The 20,273-nt window shown below is 37.3% G+C and overlaps 1 protein-coding gene across 6 annotated transcripts in view; it reads right to left on the bottom strand.

Moving 5' to 3' along the window:
* Positions 1–20,273, bottom strand: part of DPYD (dihydropyrimidine dehydrogenase) — a 347,633-nt gene that overhangs the window by 320,165 nt on the left and 7,195 nt on the right. For 5 of the 6 annotated variants that reach the window (XM_086842923.1, XM_086842920.1, XM_086842919.1 and 2 more), the window contains exon 2: positions 2,763–2,873. Coding sequence is in view for 2 of the 6 variants with exons in the window: in XM_086842919.1 (XP_086699045.1) it covers positions 2,763–2,873 (111 nt within the window). In the remaining 4 variants the exon portion in view is untranslated. Of the gene's footprint in view, positions 1–2,762; positions 2,874–4,098; positions 5,900–20,273 lie in introns of those variants that run through there. The other variant, XM_086842924.1, reaches the window with a different exon arrangement.

The following is a 20,273-nucleotide window of genomic DNA, read 5'->3' as shown; positions in this document are numbered from 1 at the left end:
GAAGCATATTAGACATTACAAAGTCACTGTGTGCATTCCTCAGCAGATGCAGCTTTTGTTCAGAGTTTTGAGGGCTGTTAATTTAATTAGTTTTGTATTTTCATACTCCCACCTTCCTTTCAACAGTACTTCTGCAAAGGCAGCATCAGAACAGCTTTTAAAAAATCCAAAGCTATAAGCCAAATTCAGACTTTAAGGAAATGGAAACAAATAAAGTTCATATGGACTTCAAATGGAGCTTGATCTATTCATTAGCAGGCCTACACATTATTGCCAGTGGCTCTTCAGCCAAAACAGAAAATTGTGTTCAATGAATCCTTTTCTACATTAGCTTTCTTAATTTAAGGAGGCAAGGAAAGGATTCAACCATTTTATTTATTTGTTTTTTTTATCCAAACCACTTAACAACAATGATCTGGAGAATGTAAAAGGTCTCTTACTTTTTACTGATGTCTTTTACGTAATGGGAGACCGATAAATATTTGATTTTTCCTGCTATAGTAAGCTAATGGTAAGCTATGTGGTATAACTTACACAGTAAGAGTAAGCTGCATATATCTGAGTGAAGAGAAGTTTGTCAGTTTTAAAAACTACGATCATTTTTACCTATCTAAAAGTAAGGATGATCCCTTCACAGTTCCTTCTAGCACTTCACATTTCTTATAATAGCTTGCAAACCAAATTGTATGATGTTTCTACCAAATACTACATAATAATGCAGAATTAAAACTATCTGTGATGAAAATAGTTACATCTGCCCATGTAAACATTTATTTCTAACTTTTAATCCCGTAACTGTATCCCATAAGCAGGTTCCTGTCAGGGCAGGGTGCTAATAACTGCACAGATCTTCAAGCAGTATTACAGAACTAAAGAACTAACTTATTAGACTGTAAGCCTACCAAAACATCATCCTGAAATATTTGACAATGTTCAGAATTTCTTTCAACTGAAAATCCAGGCAATGAAAATCAAAAGGCAATAATAAGCTGGCAATGAACCCAAATCCATGGTGTTTGCACAGCCCAAGAAGCTCAGACCTTGGGAATCCAGGAATATTTGAGACACCATGAGGTACAAATATACAGCTAAGAGCGAAGGAAGAGCTCTAGACAATCTCTAGAAAACGGTGCACTTTCAAAATCAACAGCAAACATCAAACACTTTATGTGCAAACTGAATACAAAAACCAAGCAAGGCTGACAAGGAGAAGGAGCTCAGGGATAACAAAGAGTGATTTAAAAGCCTAGATGCTTTAGGAAATGTGTGTTACCACACCTACCAGTAAAATATGTCTGTGAATGTTACAGTTTAACTAACCAGGATAATTTACATTGGAACAGTGAATTAGGTTACTACACACATACCCAGCTGCCCTACTGCATGGACACCTGAGCTTCCTAACAAACAGTTTCAAACAGAGGAGTTTACAGCCCAATATTGATTTCAAGTCACCTGAAAACATGACAATGTAAACTGCAGCTGCCCAGAAGCTGCTTGCTAAGAAGCCCAACATTCTCTGCAGCAGGAGCAGACAGTTGTGGGCAGTACCTGCATCAGACATCCCAAAATAATCATCCAAGTTCACAAACAGAAGGTCTTCATGTACTTAAGTTTTTAGTTCACATAACATTATCTAAGCCAATAAATACAAGAAAATGGGAATATCAGCTACAGCAAGAAAGAGATTTTTATAATCAATACTATAAAACAGAAAACTGTACTAAGAGACTGCTGAAATACTAAGGATATCCTGGGTTGGTCCTCCCAGCCAGTATTAGTTGTTCATACTAGATTTTGTGATTTTAAGAAACTGAGGAATTCTGTGGCATTTTTTGTTGGGTTTGCATTTTATTGGGTTTTGGAAGACATAATTACAAACAAAATCAACTTCCAACCTGAATTTCCCTTTTTAGTGGGAGAAGGTGTTTTGATAATACTATGAAAAGAAACCAATATCATTATACCCATAAGGGAACTAGTACTCTACCTGAAAGGTTTCTGAATTTAGAAGATTATGTATGACAACTTGTAGGAAGACAGTAAAAACACTACAAACCTTCTAATCAGATGAGAGATCAAAGAGACAAAAAAAGTCTGATAGGATTAGTCAAATATCACACTGAGACTAGGAATTCAAATACCTAGAGAGAAAATAATGATATCTGATGACAGAAATACAGGAGAGTACAGTTTACAGCAAGAAAAATATTTATTCCAAAATCAAATATTTCCTGAAAAATACAATGCACAAGATTTAAAATCCAGAGTCATGTTTTAATCTAAGCTTTATGTATTTATCCATAAAATAGGTACATATGACAGGCTCCCCTATTTCTGTAGCAAATAGTCTCAGAAAGGACAGTGAAGTGCTGCTTTACCCAGCATGACTCTTGGAAAACAAAAAGAAAAGGAGGAAGTGGCAGAAGAGGCTACCAAGGGAAATCAGGGTGCTCAGCAGGGCTCAGGATGTGATATTTGAAAGGGATCAGACTCCATAACAAAAGGCACAAAAGTTGCATCAAACACTTACTAAAATCACCAGAAATGAAGAAAGTATGGAATGCAATAGATTCTGAAAAGTAAACAGCTCATCACAAAGTAACTTTGCATCTACATGAACAAACTAGAAGCCAAATGCAGCTACTGAAGAACACAAGAAACTCTAATTTATTTCTCCCGCAGCTGTGATTTCAGCCTCAATGATTGTTCCAGATGCAATGATAAACATGTTCCAGATGCAATGATAAACGTGCACTTACTGAACAGTTTTTGTCAGAATTCCTTTTCCACTGCTTCTTGACTTGTTTCTTTGTTGCAGTTGAGTGAAGATTCGCATGTGTTTGTTTTCGGGGATTTAAAGCCAGAATGTTCTGTAGAAAAAGAACAAAAGATATTAAAACATAGATTAAAATTTCTATAAAGATTCAAAGCCTCTTAGATCACACTTTACATACTTATTTACAAGGCTATGTAAAACCAAATGCAATTATTCAACATTATAGCCCAACACCATATTAGATTTGTATTGTCCACGTCACTTAGATGATGAATATTTAAAGACATTTCTAGGATTACTAGAAAACAGAATTATATTTAGTAGTTTTAATAATGCTTTCCATTCGCAGATATTTTTATGTATAACATATAGAAACAAATAATTCTGCTTCACTGTATCACTCCAAGTAACACTTGTAGAGCAAAACAAGCAAAAATATTTTAAAATATCTGAGCAATTTCTGAATCATTCAATTATAAACTCTGACTTCCCCATCAAAATAATCTCCTTCTAAGCTTAGTGAGCTTGATGAGTTAACTCATTTATCTTAAAATGCTTTTACTTGAAAGGACACAAAGAAATCTCAGGAATGCAGCCATAGTAGTGGTATACCACACAGTGGTGGTCTGACAACAGAGGCAGAATGAAGTTTGCAGTGTCTTTCACTATCCTACAGTAACTCAACAAATTAAATCCAATTTTTGGAACCAAAACTCTTTTTCAAATAGTGCAAGTAACAGATTTCTATAGCAAATGTGACCTCATTTATTTCAAGTGTGAAAGGCATCCAAGAGACAGATCTAGACTCAGGTCTGTGATGGAGAACAAAAACAGGCACATTGTTGGTTGTAACTTCTGGAATTAGTTTGCAAGTTTACCTATAAAAAAGCCTTGGCTTTAGCACTACATGTCTCCATGGTGGTGAGTAGCATGTTTTATTCTGTTACTATATGTCAAAGATGTGTGAGACTGACAGAAACATGATGAGTGTGATGTGTTTATGAATATTATATTGTGATTCTACCTAATTTTAAAAATCTGCTTCAGAGGGTGATAACGATGGAACACTCATCTCTTGTATTAAGATTTTATTGTGCTGATTGTGTGGACTTTTTATTTTAAATGTGAAGGAGTCGCTTTTACTTCAACTATTTAATGCCTTACTCTGAACTGATTGGTAATGAAATTTTCACACAAAACAGAAACCTCACCTCTTTGAAAATGCTACCTGCAAACAACAGCATAGTAACTCTCAGCTTGCCTGAAGCACAAAGGTAGAAAGTGAGGTACAACATTCAAAAGACATGTAGACTACATACTGTTGACTTTCAGAAGGAGTTACAGGATATTACTGGATGTGGTCCTGCAATTCCAGCACCAGAGACTCTGCTCCAGTTCAAGGTATTCCCCAGACGAGTACCTCAGGCAAGACAAAGCAACCAAATGCATTCAGTGGTGATTTATGCCCATTTATTTTACCCTTAATTAAAACAGAGCAGGGACATCCACATAAAGGATATCTCAGTGGATACTTAAATTTCTCAGAATGATCTAACTCAACTGTCAGAGCATTATCTGACAGTTGAGTGCCCAAATTATCCAAGCTGGGCAGTAGGTTCTGAATCACATAAAAACTTCAGCAAAAATTTGTCTACTCTCTTTTGTAATTGCTTAATGCTTGGCCATGAATATTATAATTATTTTAGCAAACTGAAATGAATTGCAAATTTCTAGCAATAAACTGTAACAGATGTACTCCACTGGGTACAGCACCAGTTGGTTTAAAACATGGAACAAATGGTGGGGCAAGCCAAGGACGGAAGAATCCCCATATGTTTGCTCCTGTTGGAATTCTGCAGCAGGAGCACGGCTCCAAGCGCAACAGTTGCAGAAATCCAAAAGGACTACATAGCATACCATGTCCCAGAATTAAATCTGAAATAAAACTGGCACAGAAAATACTAAATCACATATACAATATAAAAATTTCTTATATTTACACTACATAAATAATATACTACCTGCCTAAATCTTGGATTGCTGACCAAAGTGGCTGCTCTAGCTAGAGGTCCCCAGTGTTTAAGAAGAACTCAGAAGTTAACTGCTTAAATGGGAAAATAATGGAAATGCTCTTGGGTCAGTTGAACTGTCAGAAGTGAAATTAGTGAGGGTGGTTTCTTCCTATTAATTTCAGTTCCCTGGTTGGCTTTTCACAGCTTATGGCTAGTCAGACATTTAGTAAATTTAACAAATAAATTCAGATGGGTCAGCCAGTAAGTGAAAAATTACTGAGAAGAAAGTTCTAGAGTATGTATTGCAAGTAACAATGAATACACACAACTAAACAAAAATAAACCACCTGCATACGTAAGAAAGAAAACTTGAGACCTCAAATCTCTCAAACACACTGGTCATTAGAGCAGGGGAAGAGTTCATTGGTGAGGAGAATTATTCAGGCACCTGCAATCTTGCTTGTCTGAATCCTGTTCTTATTCTGCTATATAAATACTCATTCTTGCCAGATGAGCTGTTGCTTGATCTCTCTAGATGTTGAAAGAGCAAGACTCAATCTCCCCAATGCAGGATGTGGGTGCATAATGCATCCCTTTTCAAAGTACTATGAACTTTAGATTTCACATTAAGATGCTATTTGTATAGCAATGAAGAACCTATGAATTATATCTTTACAGTTTTACATAACTGGCTCCATTTATTTCATTAATAGTAGATATAAATCCATTATGATTAGAGGCTGCAAATCAGAAAATAAGGATACTTCATTCCAGTAGAAATCCATTGTGGTACTCTGTTGAAGAAAGAAACGGAGCTACGAGTAAGGACACAGAAGTGAACTGAGCCCACACTGAGTTTGTGACTCGTGGCATAGAAGCACAACACGCACAGTCGAGTTAAACCTGCAGCTCTGCACAGCGCTGATGATTATGGGCACCACCAAAGTATTATACTTTCCTTCACTATTACCATAGATTAATTTGAAGACTTCACTTTGGGAAAAAAGCCAAGGAGCCCATCTCTGTGGAACACAACCCAAATATATTTTGCAGAAGACTTCCTCAAATATAATTACCTTAAGGAATTCCTTTAATAATTACCCATGACAATGACTTCTTTCAGGTCTTTTAAAAGACAACAATTATTATAGGCTACAAAATATAGAAGAATGGTTCAATTTCAGAATATATCCTTTTCTAGACATTTGTTATGTCTAACAGATATTGATTTAGGTTGCAAGTATCCTAAAATGCAATAAACTACTCATATGTAATGTACATTGAGAATAACTAGCATGTGTAAGTCATTTTTACAATTTTTAAATTTTGAGAATTTAGTGATCGATGGTTATGTTGATCTGTGCCAACAGCAACATAGCTTTTTATATTAAACTTACCATAAGCTATTCATTAGATGTTTATTGCTTAGCTTCTACTTTAAATGGCATGATTAAGAAGTCTACACAAAAAATACTAGCTCTAATTTTCACTATTATCTATTAATGAAAAGGCTGTAAAAGTTTTGAAACAGCATGTTATATCACAGTGAGTAATTTATCAGGAATTTGAATTAATATTACTCCAAGTAAGTGATTTCAAAGCAGTCATCCAGGATAGGATACACTCTCCAGTTGGGAGTCCTGTCTCTGATACAGCACTTTCAGGTAAATCAAGACAGGTTTGGCACATGCTCTGCAGTGATGCAACATAAATTTCTAAAGACATTTAATTTTGCTTTTAATTTTATTAAAAGTGTCACACACTTTTTATTCTCATCTCATAAAGCCACTCTTCTCCTAAAATCAGAAGAAGCTGTTTCAATTAAATGTGATTCTTAATTAAGTGCATAGTCAGCAAAATAAAATATAAAGTTATGGAAGTACTATGCTCACTGGGAATGCTCCAAAGCCAGTGAGGACTGACAGAGAGGCAGAGAGGGGATGTTGTTAAGAAAAAATGTACGATTTAGAACACAGGTGGGACTGCAGTAACTTTAAGACAGTCATCAAACGTGCTGTGAGTCTAGGAGCCTCTTTGTAAATTGTATGACATTAATTCAAATTTTGAAAGCTTTTCTTTAAAGCACTACAGTGTGAAATGTTTGGCTTTTCTTTTTTCTCCCCAAAAGTAAAAACCTTAGACAGGTATCCTGGTTATGAGGACTTTATCTCTCACTCAAAACAATAAATTTGGAAAAATTCAGTAGTTAAAGATCATTCTTTTTTCTGGAGAGCCTCCTACTGCAACCAATGAGTTGTACCAGGAGCATTTAGTGCTTAGTAATCCTCATATTTGTTACTGCTCATTCAAAGCCAGAACAAGGATCAGAAAAATCTATCTTCAGGCTCTGTCACAGGTTGTGATATTAAAACTGTGTAAAATCCTTAAAAAGAAAAAGTAAATATTTGCTCATTTCAAGGATTCTGTGGACTTCCTGTAGCTTTTTGGGAAGGTTTCCTATGAACAGCCCCAAAACACCTCCTGAAGTTCAGCACAGATCAATAAGCGTACTGCCACAGTCAAGCTGTGGAAAATGCAACAGTTCACACGCAGACACTGACTGGGTATCAAACAAGGTCCCATGTGTCAATCTCCTTGTTTTAGTATACAGATCATTTCCCCAGCCCAGCCCCTGCAATACACAGGCTATATCCTGATTTAATCCAGTTGCTTAACAGAGTCTCCTCAGCTGAACACTTTTATATACGTCAATTAAAATTCGGGAGTAGGCCAGGCATGCTAGGGAATGCATGTGGAGAGCAATTTAACCCACCCCATTCCATTAATCTACCCAATTTCCTTAAAAAGAGTTGTAATCTCCCTCACAGCAAGTAACATTAAATGTATTGCAAGATACATATGGTCACCAAGTGAACATAATGAGAACATATTTATTTTTTCTAAGAGTAATGAGCATACTAAACAATTAATTTCAAAACTATGCAAGTGTTAATTCACTGACAGAAACAAATACCTGGGGCTTTACCACTAATATTTTCTAGTGTATCTGAATATGAAACTAATTGTATAATTGCTATTCAGTCAAAGACTAAAGAACTCAAACAGATGGGATTAGATGACCCACAATACAGAACTTGCTTGAAAAATCACATCAGTGTTGAAGAAGATGACCAAGGCATGAGCTCCTACTAAGATCTAAGCTGAATTGCTAATTCACATTTTACTTTTCACATCTACTGTACTTCTTGGAAAGTCCCCATTATGCATAGAAGTTTCATTACCAAATCAGAAAGAACAAGTTCTAGTCATAGGATAGTTTGTTACACTAGAAGATAAACACAAGATTTCAAAAAATATGTATCTATGGTGTCATGTCTTCCCAAAGCTAGCTCTGTGTTATTTTCCATTATTGAAAGAATACAGGACAATGTTGGGAATCTCTCCTATATGTTATTTAGGACAGAATATCCCACAAATCGATACTTGTGTCAAATGTGTATTTCTTTACTGAAGATCAGAACTGATGAGAACCTTTACAAACAATGTATGTAACCTGGCTGATAATGTATCTTATTCATGAATTCATGCAAAAATATCAAAAAGGTAAAAAGACCGTGCTTTCACAGTAGTTCAGGCCTGGTTTAATTGTGAAGCAACAAAGGCCAGAGAAAGCTTGATGAAATGTGAAATGAGCACAAATGTCAGAGGAAGAATGTGGTCAGCCTTAGGAAAATGCAAGGGAAACCCTCAAGAAATTATTTTTGTAAATTACCAGGTATGTTTTCTGTTAGTGAGACAAACAGCTGCACACATGAGCAAATTCACAACTGACTGTGAACATATTTTATTCCAATATATCACACATTGTGACAGAGTGTAACCCTCTCATCTCTTTCAGTAATGATAAACTCTGCAGGTGGCCCCCTGTCCATGCCTGTGAACTGGCCCTTTATACTACAATAGCTACAAACCCATCCTCAAGGTCAACTGAATAGGAAGATGGGGCTCCACTATTTTGAAGAGACAAGCAGCCTATGAACCAGTGCCAGGAGAGCAGCAGCACTGCAGCCTCTTGAGAGACAGAGATGGAGATGCCAACCTGCTCAGGCCTGACCCTGAATCCCGCTGTGCATATGGGCACAGGGAGCTCAACCCCAGCTGGAAAAACACTCAACTTTTAATCACAAGACAAATTTCTTCTGTGAGCCACACAAGCTCATAGTTTCCAAACAGAGCAAGAACTAAGGCCCATGGATGACCTAGTGATATGCATATGCTACCTGTGCACTGCCATATGCCTTTAACATAGCATTTAAGTGCTGTATCTTCATCTTTACATTTCCACACAGATTTAGATTTCCCCATAAGACAAACTGCTGACAGCAGAACTAACACCTTTCTGGTTTCTTGCATTCCTTACATAGCCTCTAATATTTAGAGAAAGATAATTTACCCTGTGACACTCTCATAGCATACCAGTATCCTAGAGGTGTCGTCCTAGATCCATTACTAGGTACTTAGTGGGATTTTCAATTTTACCACTACAGAATTTCTTGGTTCTCAGATTTTCCTGCTATATGTAAATACTACATCTTAACAAAATGAGCAGTTTTCTAAATCACTCCCACAAAAGTTGGGAAAGTCTTAGTCATGAATATGTCTATGTTAACAAAAGTGCTTTATACTTTATGTACTTTCTGTTACATAAACAAAGTTAATGCATTACACATTAACAAAGTAGCAAAATTACACAACCCTAAGCAAGGTTTACATAATCATGCTGTCACCTTAACTTTAAGACTTAGAGCTTGATTTCTTTAACTCAGCAATGCATTTGTGCTAGGTATTACAGTAAATTCTGAAAGGTTTATTAAAATGAAACCCAGAAAGTGTTACTTGTTTCCCATAGATACCAACCACTCTCGTCTATGGGAAGGGCTCTGGGTGGTAAATTATGCTCCTGGAAACTCTGCATGCTACCTCCTTGACACAACTAATCTCTGCAGAAGTTCCTTGACCCTTACAGGGAAAACCAAAGCAAATGCTCACCCTCCAGGCTTTACTGAAGTATCCAAGTAGTACCAGTATCAGAATCAATTATTCATGCATTTAACAGAAGAAAAAAAAAAATAAAATAAAATAAATATATGCAGCCTAAAGCAGGCTCAAACTTCACCACAACACAGGATCAGTTCTGAGGCTCCTCCAGGGACACCCTGCTCTGTGATAAGATCGCATTTTCACACTATAAACAATACACCACATCCAAAAACGTTAGCTTTTACATAGCAAACTCTGAGAAGACATAGCTGAGCACAGCTCTGGCTGATTTACTCAGCGTTGAATTCACTATATGTATTCATTTGGCTGAATAAAACATTATTTACAGCCTTTAAAAGTAGAAGGTTTTAAAATTTTTTACAGCTATCCTTGTACACATACAGTTCATATTTTAGTATTTTTTTCTCCCTAATTGGACAGTCTTTAATCATCCAACTAACTGTCAAAGTACCAAAAAACCCAGAGCAACTCATGTCACAGCCTTGACTCTTCGTTTCATGACTGCTGTTACTTTAGAAGTAAGCACGTATGGTCTCTAGTCTGCCATACCCACTACACTCAAAGTCACCTTTTTTCATTTTCCTTACAAAAACATCTTCCTCCTTTACAAATCAAAACTTAAACCTTCAGAAAAATATTAGGTTTGCACCACAGGTAGAGCAGAACTTTTGGTTTCCTCAGTATAAAATTGATTTATGTCTCAAATGCTTGCACGTTAAATTGCTCTGTCACATGAGGAATACAAATGTTATTTGGTAACTGCTCACTCACACAGAGAATCATTTATTGAAAGGATCATAGCAAAAAGGATCGTTATCATACACATATATTTACATCTCACTTCTATTTTTCTACAAGACAAACAGATCACAAGACAAAGCAAGTTCAGTTGCCTTTGAAAATAAACTTTGTCAGAATCAAAAAAAGGCCATTGTACCCCCCATAACTGAATCTTTGAATTGGACCCTCAATTGTGAATGTTTCCTTAAGCAAAACCCAAACTTGCATTAGAGACACATCTGTTAATGTCAAGTGAATGCTCTACTAACTTTTGATCAGAGGAGAGAAATTAGCAAAGTTAATAGTGCTTAAGTTTAATTATTGGCAAGATCAGCGGAACTAATTTTAGCTGAGCAAAGCAATATTCGGAGAACTTTGTTAAAAGGTGATTTTCAAAGTCCAATAAATGAACTTGAAATGCAAGGATGAAAATAACAATACACATCCAAAAGATCTAGTACATTCAGTGCTTGAAACAAATGTGAACATTTGTACTTGTTCCAAGATCATGCCAACTATCTATCAGTACTAACTTTCTAAATCTGTTCTGACATGAAGAAGCAGCAAGTAAACCTACCTTCTTGTAACTACTGTGCAAACTTGTACAAAAATTTCAGTAGCAGCTGTTTAATACAATGGTAAAATGCAAAACTGACAATAGGACTACAGATTTTCTACTAACTTTGTGTATGCACCAGAGCATCCTAATCAAAAAGGAAAAAGAGAATTTGCATGTAGAAACAAAACAGAAATGTGAAGGATTTGTTAATTGTATCCTATAAACAGTAAGTATATGTGAAGTAATGTTATAAAATATTAAATGCCTGATAATTGAAAAAAAACCCAAACCCACACCTAATTTTCAAGCAACAAAATTTGACAGCCCATGCAAGTAAGACAAGAGGAAACTGTTGCCAGTTTCTCCTTTTTGTTTTAAAATGTCATTGTCTTCTTTTGCAGAAGATGTTGCCACTTTAAGGAAAGAAACACGACACTCTGTGAGTATATGAGGACTCAAGTGTTATACATGAGTGGAACATAAATTGGTAACAGGAAATATAGAAAATTCCTTGGCATTCTTCATTCTTACAGTTTTGATTTTCAAATCTTACTGACATTAAATACTGATGAATGTGTGGGGAGGAGGCAGAGGTGATACTCTTAAAATAATGAGACAAGGCTGCCCAATCTAGAAACATGCCAGCAAACATTTGGATTCTGATCTATTATACTTTGTCCCATGCTTATAGAGAAAACTTACTTTTAAATACTTATTAAAGAGTGTTGTATGTAGAAGCAGTATTTTCTAATTATTTTACTTATTAAGCAAAATTACATGTCTGCTGTGAGACCTCTGAATGGGGAAGAACTGTTTTTATCATTTGTAAGGTTTTCTAAAATTACAGTGAAGTATTTCTCCTGTAAACATATTGTAATGATTCCAAGTCTGTGGATTTCAAGCTGGATCAAAGTATTGGACTTCAGAAAAAATAAAATTCCCATCTTGCTGGCAGGTCCACATTCTCCTTCCTAGAACAGAAGATAGAAGACCACAAAGCTACCATTCAATCAGGATGGAAGTATTAAAAACCATTTGTTTCAGAGCAGCATCCCTTTGTTTGCTGTTTGTTATGAGCAGGAGCACATACTGCAGAGGAACAGGAAAAGCTGTAACAGAACATTTTTTTAGAAATTATATCAAGGAAAGGCACCTGGGTTACTTTTCTGTAAGTACTATCTTCCTGAATTCCTGAAGCTTGACAGCTTCAGAAATGTGGATTTAGTCTTTACCTCATGGTTTGGGTTGGAAGAAACATTGAAGCTCCAATCCCCCTGCCATGGGCAGGGGCACCTTCCACTACACCAGACTGCTCAAACCCATTCAACCTGGCCTCGAACACTGCCAGAGATGAGGCACCCACAACTTCTCTGGGCCACCTGTTCTGCCTCACCACAGAGACTAAAATATTATAGTTTATGACTTAAACATATTTATGAAAGATTTCTGCCTATTATAGCAGAACAGCCCCTGAATGGGACTCTGAGAGGCCCTGGACTGTCCTCTGATGAAGATTAAGTAACATCTCAGGGATGGGGACATCATATACAAAATACAAGCCTAATACCTTCAGGGTGGAGAAGGCCCAGGGCTATCAGCTGCCAGGCTCACACAGACCCTTGCACCAAAGGGTGGAGGGACATAGGCTTTGGGTGTGTGTTGGAAAGCCTCTGGTCAGAGGCCCATCCTCTGATGTGCAGAGGAGTCCAGCTGAGGAGCCCTTCACCTGGGGGAAAGCTTATCCACAGCAGAGAGGGTGACAGTGACATGGCCCATCAAAGGGCCCCCCAGAGGAGCCCCCAGACCCTGCACCAGAGCACTGCAACATGATGCAACAGACCCTCTGTGTAGCAAGGGACAGTGTCAAACTGGCCCCCTGCCAGGGAGGCCCGTGGGCACTCCCACCTGGCTCACAGTGGGATATAATAATGGTATAATAATCCACGGGATTCTAACCTCTTTGGCATGTGACAACATGGTGCTGTGTGTGGCAGCCATGGCTCTCACCACCAAGAAGACTGGATGCAGGAGAGCAACAAGACATCTTTGAGACCCTTGGATGGAGGTAGGGATGGGTAGGATCCACCTAACCCCTGTCACTCTCCTCCTGTCTCCCCATGCACACTTCTTTTCTTTCTTCCTTTCTTTCCTTTCTTACTTTCTCTTTGCCTCCTTTACTATTAAACAAAATATATCAATTTTTTTTGCACCAACATCTAACCTCATTTGGTTTTAATCTCCTTTTTGGGTGTATTTTGAACCTTCTAAGTTCTTTCCAGTTTATACACAGAGACTTAGCTTTCTTGGCTTTTCTGCATTTAAACTGGATCGTAACACCCTCAAAGTATAGAATTTCTTCCTAACATCTCATCTAAACCCACTCCTTCAGTTTAAAGGAGTTAAACTGAACTTTAAGCCAATTTGCCTTGGCCTACTATAACATGTCCCCCTCCAGCTTTCTTGTAGGCCCTCTTCAGGTACCAGAAGGCTGCCCTAAGGTCTCTCCTGAGCCTTCTCTTCTGAACAACCCCAACTCTCTCAGCCTGTCTTCAGAGGAGAGATATTCCAGCTCTCTGATCATATTTCTGGCTTTCCTCTAGACTCACTCTAAAGAGTCCCCATCTTTCTTATACTGGGGACCCCAGAGCTGGGTGCAGTACTCCAGGTGGGGGTCTCACAAGGGTAGAGTGGAAGAATCACCTCCTTCAACCTGCTGGACACACTTCTTTTGATGTAACTCAGGATACGGTCACGTCATGTTGCCAAGTCATGTTGAGCTCTTTCCACGTGACTTCAGGTCAGCTCTTCCTTTAGCTATTGTTTCCTCCCTTCTCCTGAGTCAGAGCCTACATTCACAGACAGGTAAGCTTTGTGAGTAGAGCAGGTGACTAACTCCAGGAGTGGAAGTTGCACACCCAATTAAGCTCCTTACAGCACAGCTGCCAGTACACCAAGCAGGACACCTTAGCTCAGTGTGACAAAACACCAAAGAGACAGTGGTACACAACCACAACACAACAGCCACAACAGCGGCTCTCTCACCCTCCTGGACCTACACACCAACTGGCAGCCTCTAGGATGGTGGTTCTCAGCATGAAACTCTACCTAAGTTTAACCACTTACCTCAAATACATGAGATCCCTGCTTCCATTTGAAAAAGGAAAAACTGGGGAGGAAGACTCACAAATAATTAGAAGAACAGACACTTTTGGAAAATAGTCTAACCATTACTGGAGTCACCCCTGGAACAAGAAGGCCTCCATCCCCATGTTCCTGCCTTGTCCTGCACAGGATGGGAGGCAAACCTGGATGAGAAGTTGAACTGATTTGCTGTTCAGCTAAGATTATAATAGCAAATCAGAGAACAAACATGACAAGAATGCTGCTCCAGCACTAAAAGGGTTTTATCCCAACTCTCAAGACTTCTTATGTATTTTTCACTAAGGACTAATTGATTGAGTGCACAGAGAACATTATACTGGGAGTTAAAGATGATCTAACTTAGCTTTTGTGTAAATACCTCTTGGGGTTCCTAAATCAATTCATCTTATCTCCTTACCTAGTGCCATGATTTAGCAGCATGCAAGCTATTCTGCTTTACTTAAGAAGCAGTTCTTATTCTACAGTCTTCCAGAAACTCTTTCTTAGCATACTCTATCCTAACAAAAGAGCACTGGCCCTTCAGCACAGTATTGGTTACTGCTGACACTTTACTCAGACTATAGATACTTTGAAATAATATTTTCATTTTTTTCTGTTCTGTATTCATTATACTTCTGCATTTCATGACCAGCATTCTAGAACAGCTTCTGTTGTGGTTATCTTCCTTGCTTTTTTTTTCTCCCAACTCTTTTGTCGCTTTCTCACTTCCATCTGTTTTGAAAAGCTATGTTCGTGCTTACTAAAATCTTTCAAATTTTGCATTTTCAATTGGAACTGAAAAAAGGGCAATAGCAAACACAACTTTAAAATGGAATCAATAAGCCTGGGAACCACGTCTAATCTCCTATCTTGTGTTCCTGTAGCATACAGACATATCCACATGCAAGTGTGTGCATGAATTTGCACAAGGCTACTTTGTCCCTCTGATTCTTAAGTCTGTTGAAATTAACAGGGACATTCATCTCAGCACTGATGAACAGATTTGTTAAGGCTAAAATTAAATCTTGTATTCACCTGTAATTATATTCCAAAATGTTACACTACACATGATCTTTTGAGCACAGATGCTCACACCAATTACTGATAACCATCCATGAGAGTTAGTATATAGACCTAACAAGACACACCAAGAAGGACAGCAGGCTCTAATTTCATCAATAGAAAACCATGGAAAATCTGGTCCTCATTGCCATTTTTTTCCCTGAGCAGTAAATCTGCAGTATTCTTCAATACTGATTTAATTTAGAATTAAGAGTTTTTCTCAATATGATGGCTACACTCTATCTCACAAACCTAATTTTTAACCCTAAAATGTGACATAATATGAAAACCGCTGACACTAATAATTGACTGCTTTATTATAAATAGAATACTTGAAGTTATTTTTAAAATGCCTCATAAATCCACATTAAGTCTACTTTATTGATTTCAGAAAAGTTCATTTTATTTTCATAGTCATAGTCCATGATCTGTGCACTTAAGAAAAAACACTTTTTTCAGTTTTAACTGTCATTGAAATATCCTTCATTTCAAAGATATCAAGAAATTATCACTATTCACTTTCAATACAAAGCCTCTTACATTTCAGCTGTCATTTTCAAAAAATCATACTGAAAATAGTGTTTCTAAGCAGAGTTCAGTTGCAGTGTAATAAGTAATAATTTCATCAATTAGCAGTATTCAGCATCCACTGAGAGTTCTCTCACTATTATTTTATTCATAGAGTCCTTTGTGGAAGTAGCATACTAAAAAGATCCATTTATCCTTCAAGGTTTTTCATAAATGTGTCATACATCTTAGAAAACAATTGGTTATTATTCTTGCTCAATCTAAATAACTATAATAACTTCCAGGTGTAAAACCTCTCTTTATACTTCCAATCTTCTTTACTCCCATTATGGGTCTACATTTTTAATAACTTATTTTAACACTTCTACCTACTTTCACAAATGAATTCTGGAATTTTGCACGGATGCTAGACATGCCTGGATGGAAGGGTAGTCAGCTTATTGTTAAGAGCAGAATAGAGTTGGGTTTCATAGAATGCCCTTCACAGTCAGTGAAAACCCAAGAATTTTATAATGAGCAAGATGCTAGTATATAGATGCTAACAGTGCAACGGCTGGACAGGAAAATGCTGTGATTATTAAATTCAGCAATAGCTTGCTTTCAGTGCATATTTTATTTCTCCTTCCCCATAGATCTCTCCACATACTTATTAGCACTTTTTTCCTCTCTCAGAAGCTCATCCTGCCTTCTGTCTTTTCACTGCAAGAGTGCAAAGGGTTCCCTTCAGAGCACAATATTCTCATTCCTTAATCGACTGACAGAGATGCAGTTGGGCAGCACGAGGACCTCTCTCAAGGCTGGGCAGACAGCCCTGCACAGAGAGCACAGCTCAACAGAACATCTCTGTCTTGGGAGACATGCATCTCCTACACAGCAGCCTGCTTCATTCTCTCCACATTGGCCAAATGTTTTGCTGAGAAAAACCCAGCCAGGACAGTTCATTCCAATGGATGTTAAAATTTAAATAAAGCCACGCAGAGCACAGTTTAAAAAATCACACCAAAAACCAAGGCAAACATGCAGCAATATATTAATAAACTAGATACCACAACAATGTCTCTGCAAATGGCACAAAGTCCAATCTCCATGATAAATATAAACCTAATGACATTGAGTGTGTGACTAATTCTTGAAAGAAGAGTGTCCTTAGGAAGAACACATTAACATCAAACTTTCAAATTTTCCACCTTCTACAGTCTCAAAGTGGTGTGCACAGGTACCTCTACAAAAAAAAACAAACCACACACACCAACAAGACACATAAATCAGACAGGTTGGCTGCCTGGACACTTTGCTCCTTAATTACATATATAATTGTTTTTGAACCTGAAATTAAAATGTCAGAACGCACATGAACAGAAGCATGATTGCCTTTAACTGATGACTAGCATCCCATCTAAATGGAAATATTTAGATTCATCACCTAGATACCTTTTTAATTTGCTTTCAAATAGAGTCACAGGCAAGCATGTCTGCCTTCTCCCATTTGCACTGTTGATGTCAAGTTGAACTGGAAAGGCCAACCATTTCAATGAACTAAAATAAACGTAATTTTAAGGTCAAGTCACTTGTAACACTTCAGGCAGCAAATGTCATACTGAAAATAAAATTGAACCTTGGCTTGAGCAGAGATGAAAGGTTTGGCATTTCAAGGACTTCATTGTGTTTATCACTTTAAATCTACAAATTAAATACCAACATCACATACATTAATATTTATCAAACTAAGAATGCTTTCTGAAATTACATCTTTAAATACAGGAAGCATTATTAAAAACAAAATACTATTATAGGTGGGCTTACTCTTAATTCAAATGGTAAAGTCTCTGCAAGACCTAAAACCACTTAAAATTCCACATTGGCTTAGGGAGGCATCTATGACAACAGTAAGAACCCAGATGTTTCACAGGAAGGTCTAAGTATTTTGACAGAGGAAAGAAGTGAAATTGCCAAACTCAGACCATGGCATGAGAGAACAAGGACATTGAATATGTAGATTATTTCATTTGTGATTTATGATTTGGATAATATTCAGAAAAAACTCCTTTACACATCTTAACATAAACACTCCTCAAACTTACATGCTTTGTCATTTCCTTCTCACTGTGTCTTCTAAGACACAGTGTCTTTCTTTTGTTGTTACTAAGTTTTGTTGTTTTTTTCTACTCCTACTTGAATTTTATGTTCTTTGCCATATGCAATAGCAAAAAAAAAAAAAAAATGGGGTATTTATTATAGTTGTAAGAGTCTATGAACAGAAAAAAAGCAATTTGAAGTTTAAGCTATAGACCCAGTCTGAATTACATGTTATTTCATAAAAGAATATACCTTGCCAATTGAAAAGCAAAACATTCTTATTTCTAAAAAGCATGATTATGAGAAGAAAACCAGAGAATTTAGTTCAATTCCCCCACTTACTTCTTTAGCTGCTTTCTTCCCCAATCACAATTTGACCTGGATATACATGATTTTTTTTTTAAATTTATATTTTGAATTATGAAATTGCATATTGCATTATGGAACTGCATAAAGACCAAGAGGACAAAATGCCCCCCAAGATCTGTGTAGCCAATGTCTGTTGGCACGTTTCATAAACTGATGCTCTGCACATGTAGAGATGCCAGAGATTTATGCTGTGCTGATTTGCAAGAATTCTGCCCTTAGTATAAAAATGACAGCAAATGAAAATGAAAAGACTTTGAAAAACATGCCCACACAAACACCACCCTCTGTGCTTCTGATAAGGCATTTATGGCCAAAGGTTCTTAATCCCAAATGTTTGATTTCTTTGCCAAATCACAAACTTGCCGAAGTCTCATATAAAGGCACAAATCCTGCTCTTCTCAAAGGCGACAGCACAGGGCAGGGAGCACAGTGTGTAACACTGTACTGATGAAATAAAAAAAGGAATAGAAATCATATGCTAATAAGAGGAGGGAGGTTGCCAGGCAACCAGGGAGGGAGAGAAAGCAGTTTTTGATTTGAACTCAGTGCTGTCAAAGGGTTAGCATAGCCAGAACAAACAGGACATATTCAATCCAGCTTGTCTGCAGCCACCAGGAATTTCAGCTTTTCTCAATATTTTAACTAGAAGTGTGTTCCCAACCCAGTGCCAGTTACTTTTGTGTTCCCTGGGTCATTTTACTGACACTGGCAAAATGGTATAGGATAGGATGGACAGCAGAATTCTTCAAAGTGTTAATCTGAAAAACAGCAGCTTGTGTCTTTGGGTAGCACAAACTCCACTGCACGGGTACACCGGCCAGTAGGATGGAGAGCACTAAGTAATCTTGGGTCCAAGCAAATCCCAGTCCATCACACACAGCCACACCCCTCTGGGCTGCACTGAAAACTAGGCAAGTCCTGCCCTGCTGCTAAAACTGCACCCCTTCAAATGCATCTCAAATGCCTGCCTTGCAGTGCTGCACTCTTGTCACAGCCGATCGGCAAAATCCTGCCTCGTGGGCAGCAGCTTCCTACATCAGCATGTAGTTATACTTTCTTCAAAGACGTGACACTAAGCAGAGGAAAGAATGAAATTCCAGTTTGGTCTACAACATAAAATCATTATGAAATTTATTTCTGTAACTAGAAGAAAATTAATTTCAGTTCCTTCTTGTTTTCAGAGTTGCTAACTGCAGTGACTACACGTAAGTCTCAGCCGCAAGAAGGGTGGGAACAGCAGTTCTTAAGTGAAAGATGCTACAAAAAGAGTAAAATTCTAATGATGAGAGTTTAACTCATAAGTAACATTAAAACTCAAAGGTTGAAGAAAAATTAAAAGCATAAGTCAACTTTTTTTCCCGATACAATTATTTTGGAGGGCTTGACTGCTACAATCTAGCAGACTATCAGCAGTAGAGGCAAGACCACACATAATTCCTTGAGCATCAACAGGATTTGCATATAAAACGTGAAAATATAAAATGTTTAATTCAGAAGACTTTCCTTCCTACTTGCCAGATGAAATTTTAACCTGATGAGTAAATCATTCAATTCTCTAAGAGGGACATGATAATTGTGGTTTATAATCTTCCATGAGGTCTAAGCAATCATGCTATAACTGCTGTTCCACTCAGCTAAGAGTTTATTACAATAAAACCACTAGAACAATGAAAAGGCTTGAGAAATTCATTAAGCAAAAACAGCTAAATAGGAAGATTTGTTTTCTCACTGACTGCTTTCAAATGACCTTAGGAAGACACAGCCATCAATCTGGAACAGCCATCTGATCATCACAAGCTATAAAGCAGTAGCATAAAAACATTCTACATAGTAAAGCTTCATTATGGAACTTCAAAAAACTAACAGTTATCTACAAGAGAGAGAGACACTGCAATAACTGGGGCTTTTAAAAATAAAAGTTTAGCCTAGATCAAAGAAAGCTAGC

Source organism: Cyanistes caeruleus, chromosome 9 (genome assembly GCF_971803275.1).
Source record: "Cyanistes caeruleus chromosome 9, bCyaCae1.hap1.1, whole genome shotgun sequence".
NCBI lineage: Eukaryota > Metazoa > Chordata > Aves > Passeriformes > Paridae > Cyanistes > Cyanistes caeruleus.
Note: the sequence above shows the minus strand (reverse complement) of the source record. Positions and strands in the feature narration are given on the sequence as shown.